This window comes from Asparagus officinalis, chromosome 1, assembly GCF_001876935.1.
Source record: "Asparagus officinalis chromosome 1, Aspof.V1, whole genome shotgun sequence".
Taxonomy (NCBI): domain Eukaryota; kingdom Viridiplantae; phylum Streptophyta; class Magnoliopsida; order Asparagales; family Asparagaceae; genus Asparagus; species Asparagus officinalis.
In genome coordinates, this window is record NC_033794.1 from 95,864,611 (window position 1) to 95,873,239 (window position 8,629).

The 8,629-nt window shown below is 35.1% G+C and overlaps 1 protein-coding gene and 1 long non-coding RNA gene across 2 annotated transcripts; one reads left to right on the forward strand and one right to left on the reverse strand.

Annotated features, from left to right (window-relative positions):
• On the forward strand, positions 337 to 6,609 carry LOC109828574. The gene is made up of 3 exons (XR_002243761.1): positions 337 to 493; positions 577 to 680; positions 6,331 to 6,609. It is a non-coding gene; the product is annotated as an uncharacterized LOC109828574 (long non-coding RNA).
• On the reverse strand, positions 7,060 to 7,988 carry LOC109837712 (DNA damage-repair/toleration protein DRT100-like). The gene is made up of 2 exons (XM_020406054.1): positions 7,701 to 7,988; positions 7,060 to 7,580 (listed from the first exon to the last, which is right to left on the reverse strand). Exons 1-2 carry the CDS (start codon positions 7,918 to 7,920, stop codon positions 7,060 to 7,062), a joined length of 741 nt encoding a protein of 246 aa, XP_020261643.1. The 5' UTR covers positions 7,921 to 7,988.

Here is an 8,629-nt window from a genome sequence, read left to right on the forward strand (position 1 = left end):
GTCTTACGCAACCCCCCCTAAACTTTAAACTTTTCTAAATTGGCCCTTAACCTGAACTGACCATTTGAGTAAAATGCCTTTGAGAGAAAACCCCCAATTGAAAGGAAGAAGGGTCTATTGTATGTAAATAGCAAATAACTAAATTAAGAGTTATATTATGAAGATAAAATAATATGCGTGGAATTTTGAGGGGATCTTGGAATACGATTATTTTAACCCTTCCACAGTTTGCTTACAAAAGAAAAAGGAAGAAGGGTTTATTCGTTGGGTCAATTCGGGGCCAAACTTAAATTTTGGACGTAGATTTGCAGCTACGAAGATTCGGGGGAAGAACGTACAAATATGGAAGATTTGGGGGCATATAGACAAATAACGCTTCTTGAAAAAGACGACAACTCATCAGTTAAAAATTCTCAGGCCGCTATTCTAAATTCAAAACACTGTCATTCTCAGCGACGGGATGAAGCTGGGATAGATTGGCAGCCAGCTTTAGGTATTAATCAAAAAATTAAACTACTGACTTTTCTTTTTCTGAAAAGAAATCGCATTTTTTGTCCAAAACTTCCATCTTTGTAGGTTTCCCACTTGCTGAATACTTCAAAGAAAGCAATGACGATGGGGACACTGCTGGCTGCTGCGAATAGAGGAAGGATTTTAGCCCAGTTTTGGATCCTTTTTCGGTAATTCTCGGATTTCCTTGAAGTTTTCTATAACGGAGATATATTTATTTATTATTATTTTTTAATTATCTGTGATTGCTTCTTTTGGTTTCAAAAGGGAGATTTCTTTGAAATTAAGGTGTATGAATAAATGCCTCAAAAAATTGCAGTTGTATTAAAAGAGATATTTTAGGAGAAATTTTTAAAATAAACCTTTTTGGAAACAATGTAAGCGAAATTGACCGTTTGATAATAAAATTAACAAAATCGACCTCATTTGGCACGCTGGCCAAAATAAGGTTGGTTTTGCAAAGCGGAAGTTTTAATTTACAAGGGACTACTAGTCCCGTGTGATTAGCCACTGTTTAGGAGTCAACGTGTCTTCTAGTGCTATACCATCAATGAAGAGAAGATTAGTGTGTTCTAATTACACGGGATTACTAGTCCCGTATAATTCCCGAACCTTTTCCAGCAAAATTAACCGTTTTCTACCAAGATGGCAGAAAACGGTTGATTTTGCTAATTTTGCTATAATAAAGTCAATTTTGCTAATATTAATTCAAAAATGGTACTTTTTAAAAATTTGTCCTTTAGTTTATTACTGACAGATGGGGTTGATCATGAAGTGTGAGATACTAGTTTGATGGATGACAAATAGTAATGTGATCTAGCATAAAGATTGTAACCGTCGCAATTCGAGACCATGTAATTGTAGAATGACTTAATAAATTTAAGTTAAATATATTTTTTAAAATTCAGAACATTAAAGGTTGAATGCTGGCATCGTTCGATTTGGATAGCGTACAGGTCTCGTTGATTGTATCCAAATTCAGCAACAAGTTACTAGCAGTGGGCTAAGGATGCGTCATTCCTTAGAGGATTATAAGTGAGTGTTGGTAGTGAAGAAAATAGGCTTATACTAGCTACTTGAAAAACAAGGAAAATGTGGGAATTAGGATCCTCTAGCCCTTTGCATTTCTCACAATTACATGCATGTTGCTTATTGTGTGATCATAACTACAATAGCTTCAACCTTCAAGATCTTGAAGATATAGAATTAGTGAAAGGAAATAAAAATGTCAAATATACACCGGTAAAGTTATGAGAAGACGAAGTTGGAGTTCACATTGATTGTCGGGAATACCCAAGAAGAGTAGTTATAATTAAGATAAATTACACTAAATCCTCAAGAACTTTCTATGTTTTGCAATAAACCCCCAATGACTTTCAATACTTTGGGATAAACACTGAATAACTTTCAAAATCGCACTAAACCCTAAGAATATCCACCTTTTTTCTAGTTAACCACCAATAACTTCCAAAATCACACTAAACACCCAATAACTTTTGGAATTGCAGAAACCCCTAATAAGTTTCCGCATTTTGCGGATAACCTCCATAAATCAGAATAAAATACAACAAAAAGAGCATCTTGAAGGACAATTTCAGCAAAAAAAAGAGGGGGGTGTTCAGGATCCCAACCTGGGCGCGGGCAAAAATGTAGATTGCACATTTGCAAAAAAATGTAGGGTGTACATTTGTAAAGTGTGAGAAGAAATGAAGGCGGAGTTTACATTGATTGTCACTTTGTCAGGAATACCCATGAACAATAGTTATAATTATTACCTTTTTGAGCTACCACGGCGAGATATCCGAGATCTATATTAAGTAATCAGAGGAAATAGAGCCAGAATATGCATAGAGATAGTGGAGAAGTAGAGAGAGAAGTGTGATAGGAGGAGTTAAGTAGAACTATTAGAAAACAAAACAGAATAATCTAGATTTCGGAATCAAAATGTCATGTTGCTCCGAGATGGTTGTCTATTCCGATGTAGGGCAATATTGCCATACCAAAGATGATCGTATTAATCATGTGATGAAGAGTGTCTTCATCTCTACCTTTGTTCTGAGGTAATCTTTCATTCTATTATTCCAAATATAAACATAGAATGCTAGGAGGACACAACCTCATTTATTAAGGAGTATTGTTGTAAGAAGAGGCTACTTAATACAAAAGAAGCTAAAAACACAAAAGAGGCTAAAAGTGCCCTACTAAGTGGAAGCGACAAGAAGACAGTTGAAGTTTTTTGGGGCTCAAGTAGACAAAGTTCCAAGTTAATTTTTTCATTTTAATTTTTTTTTAGATAGAGATAAAAATTAAGATAGAAAGAAGAAAATGAAGAAAATCTAAAAATTATAAAATAAGAAAAAATAGAGGAAATTTTCTAAAAATGCATAAGTGATGATTTATAGAGATCTTAAGCATGAAATCTGTGTATAATACTCAAGGTTGCTGATAACGGATAGCGTCGCATCGCAGAGAGTTACTGTTAAGGCTATTTGGGGCTATTGCAATAAAATAGCGGCAAATAGCGCATAGTCAAATAGCGGTCAAATATAAATATATTTAAATGTTCTAAAAAATAAGAAAATTTATCAAAATCTAAGAATTCTACAAATGCATATTTGATACATAAGCATGAAATAGATGTGTAACAATTGCATAATATTAATAGAGTACTATAATTATAAAGAATAAAAAACATACATGTTTATCAAAAAGACCGTTATTTATCTCATTTCTTCAATTTTCAAGTCTCTAATATAAAAATTCTCAGCAATAGAAAAGTATTGATTAGTAACATCATCATTATATTAGCTACTAGAAATTTAACATGATAAATAAGAAAAGAAATATAATATCATGATAGATAATAACCGTTTATAAATATTAAGCCGGAGGGAAGTTCTGGTGTTGCTGCTGGTTGTCGGAGGAAGTGAGAGAGAGAGAGAGAGAGAGAGAGAGAGGCAAGAGAGAGATGGGCTTATGTTGCTGCTGGTTGTTGACCAGAGGTGTTGCTGCTGGTGCGGGAGATGGAGATGGAGGTGATGATGCGTTGTTGCTGAGACGGAGGTGTTGCTGCTAGTGCGGGAGATAGCATTGACCGGATGCAACGTTTACCGGAGACAACGTTGAAAGTCGTTGCCGGAGGAGGTGAAAGAGAGAGGCACAAGAGAGAGAGCAGGCAGCTGACGATCAAAAATCAGAGCGGCGAGAGGGAGATGGGTTTATGTTTTATGGTTTTGGGTCAGGTTCGGATCGGGTTCGGGTAGGGATTTATGAAATGGGATAGTGGTTTTTAGCGCTAAAAACCGCTATTTCACGCTAAACACCGCTTTTCGAGCAAAAGTGGTTTTATCCACCAAAACACCCTGCTATCCTCTTTATCGGTGCGGTAAAGCACCGTTTCCGCGATTAGCGGTGCGATTTGCCGCTTTTTACAACACTAATAATACTTGGATTCAATCACAAAATATTAACAAAATATTGTATACATTTTAACGTGTTAAACACATGTAGTGAATTATGAACGTCAAATAGTCAACAAGTTAAATGAATTAACGCAAATTCTTAAAAGGAAGAAAACACACCAATTAAACGCAATCACCATTACTTAATGTTGTAAGTTACTTCCAAAGTTCAAATAGAATTCTCTCAGGAAAAATAAATAAATAAACATGTACTGTCTAAGGTAGCAAAAACTACCCTACATAGAAAAAATAGATTTCACTTTAAACTAATTCAGTGCCACTTTAAACCGCTTTCAGCTTTAAATTCGCCATTAAAATCGGGTATGTTAAGTTAACTTCAATGCTGCTTTAACTACTTTGCGCTTTTGTTCATACATTTGCAACACAAACCCACTCAGCGTCATGTTCTTAAACGTAACAGGATATTTTGATGCCAAGGATCCCAAGGATGACAGTCTTATTTATCAAGGAGCAGTGTTGCAAATGCAGGCTAAAAACACCACTTAAATGTCCAATTAAGTAAAAGTGGCGAAAATGCCGCTAAGGCTTTTTCAGGCTTAAATGGAAAAAATTATACGACAAAAAATAAATGGAAGAAAAAAATTCTACAAATCACATGTGCTGATTTGCAGATATCCTAAACATGAAATACATAAGAATACTTTGATTCAATCGTACAATATTAACTATATCTTATGCACATTTTAGCGTGCTAAACTAACATGTAATGAACTATGAACATCAAATAGTCAACATGTCAATGAGTTAATGTAAATTATCAAAGGCAAGAAATAATACCTATTAAATGCAATCGTCATTAGTCAATATTCCGATTTCCTCCAGCCTTCAAAAAGAATCCTCTAGACAAAAAAAGGAAAAACACTATGTAAACTTCTATAGTCTAAGTTAGCATATACTATACATATTTGAAGCTGATTTAATGCCTTTCTAAATCACTTTGCACTTTAAATTCATAATTACCTATCTAAACTGCTTTGCGCTTTAAATTCATCATTAAAATTGGTCGACTGTAAGCCGCTTTAATACCGCTTTAAACCGCTTTCGCACGCGACTCAGCAACATAAACAATATTAATAATATCTTAGAGGATCTTATTTGAAGTGAGTAAATATTTCAGGAGATCTAGCTTGTAGAATATCCATGAATTGAAGGAACATATAATAATTCTGGTATAACTTCGGCAATGCTTTACGTTCAGAATGAATGCCAATTGAAAAATATATATATGTCCGAAACTAAGGATTTTGATAAATATGGTAAAATATAGGATAAGAAATGAGGAAATTTTCAAGAAGTAACTTCACATATGCAGGAGCATCCATTATGTGCAGGAGCATTCCAATAAGGAGGAATGGTAGGATTATAGTTGTAGCAACTAGGATAAGAACAACCAAACTGTACAAGAATGATTCGGTAGTTGCCAATTTAAAATAGTAACTTACGCTTAATAGTATTCAGTGCAGAAAAGTTGTAGCTAGCCCAAACAGGTTGGCAGTGTCTTTATGGTTGTTTCTGTTGCCGTTGTCGTTGCTTTTATGTTCTTGCTCTCTGTGTATAGATATACTAGTCTTTTGCCCGTGCGAAGCACGGTTGGAACCTCCTCTCTATTACTGCAGTTCCCGTATGTAACCTCCCCTACCCCACCCCCCAAATGTATATACTTATATAATTACTTACTTAAGAAATGTTTGATATATGTGATTTAATTAAATAATTTCTATAAACTATTAGTTAGTAATTAGTTAGTAATATATTATTATAAACGATCATCTATATAAATATTTGCCATGCTAATAATGAATCCAAATAAATTTAATCAGTTATATATGTGTGTGTGTGTGTATCAGAAATAATAAATCTATATTACTTACGGACCTAATATTTTCTGAAATTTATTATTAGTGACTTTAGGATATTAAAATGTTAAAAAAATTATTATTAAAAATGGCAATCTTTACTCTTACAATAGTTGTTTATATCTTCGATAATCCAAAATATCACACTTGTTTTGGAAAACTTATAATTCAACCTGAGGCTTCCTCAAATGGTTTAAAAATCAAATTTAGCATTAACTGGTCCATTCACAGATAAAAAGTGCATCCAATTATTTCAGTGAAAGGAGAAAATACAGGGAAGTGAATAATAATATAGCTGACCCTTTTTAATTCGAATACCTTATTGTAAGTGTTTGAATAACTTTCTAAATGTCTAATCATGATAATCATAACCTGCCTGAATAAACTGCAAAATGAAATAAAGAAATGGGAGTAAGATACAGAAGAAAGTAAGAGTCATACATATTGTTGTGTATGATACAAATTAATAGTATTCCTTGCAGAAAAGTTCATGTAGCTGGCCCAAACAGGTTGGCAGTGCTTTTGTGGTTGTTTCTGTGCTGTTGCGATTGCTCTCCTGTTCTTGCTCTGTGTGTCTAGATATATGTATGTGTATAGAAAAGTTCATGTACCTCACCCAAACAGGTTGTGGCGGTGCCTTAACAGATGTTTCTGTTTCTGTTGCTGCTGTTGTTGCCTTTCTGTTCTTGCTGTGCGTGTATATAGATATAATGATATATGTAGATATATGTACTAATGGATGTATGTATGTATGTGTATGTATGGATGATGGATGGATGGATGAAGATGTGTGTATATGTATAATTGTATGTATATGTATGTGTGTGTTTTGCTAAAAGATCCTGGTATTTCATTTATAGCACAAGTTCTTCCCTCATGCAGTTGCGGCAAGCGCGCATTAAAATAGTGTTTTGAAGAGAAACCTTGAAACAAGTGGAATAATTTTACATCATAATTCATAAACATAAATTTTCATGTATTTTCACTATGGATGTAGGTACAAACACTCTGATGCCAGAATATTGCTGCAATTTACATAGCACATAGACTTTATGAGGACTCATAGTGATTAATAAAACATGCTCAAACCATAGGAAGTACATTTTAGATGGACTAAGCTCATGTTAAGAATAAGTTTCACCACCCGCCTCTTCTACTTTACCCGCTTCTATCATGTGCAAAATCATTATTGCTTCCCGCAATTTTATCAATTATCCAATCCACATACTTGAAGTGAGCAGTATTCCATGTTTTTTTTTGATTGATACAACTGCAATCAATCCAACTGCAAGCAATCCCAAGAGTCCCACTGCAAGACCGAGACCAATGCTAAGACTAAGCCACTTATCTCTTATCGCTCCATCAGTATCATCCCTACTTTCTTTCTCTCTGGAACTACTCCTCTCACACTGGACTGTAAGAGGAGCTCCACATAGGAATTTGTTTCTGGAGTATGAAGATGCACTAAAAGTTGGAAATTGGCCTGTTGATGGAATCTTCCCCAAAAAATTATTGTTTGATAGGTTAGGAAAACTCATAAAGGTCATTGATGACATTGAAGAAGGAATGGGCCCCGAGAGGAGATTGCTCGAGAGATCCATAGATAGCAACTCGTGTAAATTGCTAATTTGGTTTGGGATTGTTCCATGTAGAAAGTTGTTGGCGAGGTTTAAAACAAGTAAACCGGAAAGTTTTATCAAATTTGATGGGAATTCCCCTGAGGTATTGTTGCCTGATAAATCAATGCTGATTACAAGTGACAAAGTTTTGGTCTACAATTGTGCTCTGCTGCTCACCTGCACCAATAGTCTCTCTTCATAGTAAGTCCCCCTGTATTTTCCATAGAGCAGACAAGGATTTATCTTTCTTGAACTGGCCCTTGCTTTCAAATCCCCCAAGCTTTCAAGAGTTGTGCCGATAAAATCATTTTCTGCGAAATCAAAGACTTGCAAGGAGCTCAAGTTGGAAATCTGAGATGGGATTTGTCCTGAGAATTTATTTGAGCTCAGTCGAAGGATTCTAAGATCCGGAAACCTCTCTCCAAACCGATGGAATAACTCCTTGAAGTGCATTACTCTGGAGATCGAGAATTACCAAACTCGACCAATTTTGCAAGGATGGTGAGACTGAACCAACCAATCTATTGTTGCTGAGGTGTAAACTTTGAAGTTGATGCAGGCTTCCTAATGAAGAAGGAATGAATCCAGAGAGATTGTTGTAATCTAGTATAAGAGCTTTGAGATAAGAACAATTATGCAAGCTTGGAGGGATGGTTCCGACCAAATTGTTCCTCGAGAAATCAATGACTTGTAATAGTTGCATTATTCCCATTGATGATGGGATTTCACCAGATAAATTATTATTGGAGAAAGATAGGTATATCACATATGGCTGCTATTCGCCAATATGAGATGGAATAGAACCTGAGGACTGATTCTGAGAAAGATCAAGTAGTTCAACTGTCTTACACACTATTGGTATGGAGCCACTCAAGAAGTTTGATCTCATGTCAATATCAGCAAAAGGTGCGACATGAACTGAGTTTGGTAGCTGATTGAAAGAAATGTTCAGTAGAGAGAGGCTTGAGAAGAGATCCCAAAACCAACTTGGTATCTTGCTAGAGACGCTAGAATTTGAAAAAACCAGAAACATGAACTCCTTTTGGTCTTTGAGCCAAGAAGGAAATTTGATTCCAATTGATGTGAACCCATGCCTAAACTCCGAATTTGAAATGGAGGAATCCAATTAGAACTCAACACTTAGGATCAAGGAGTTGGAAGT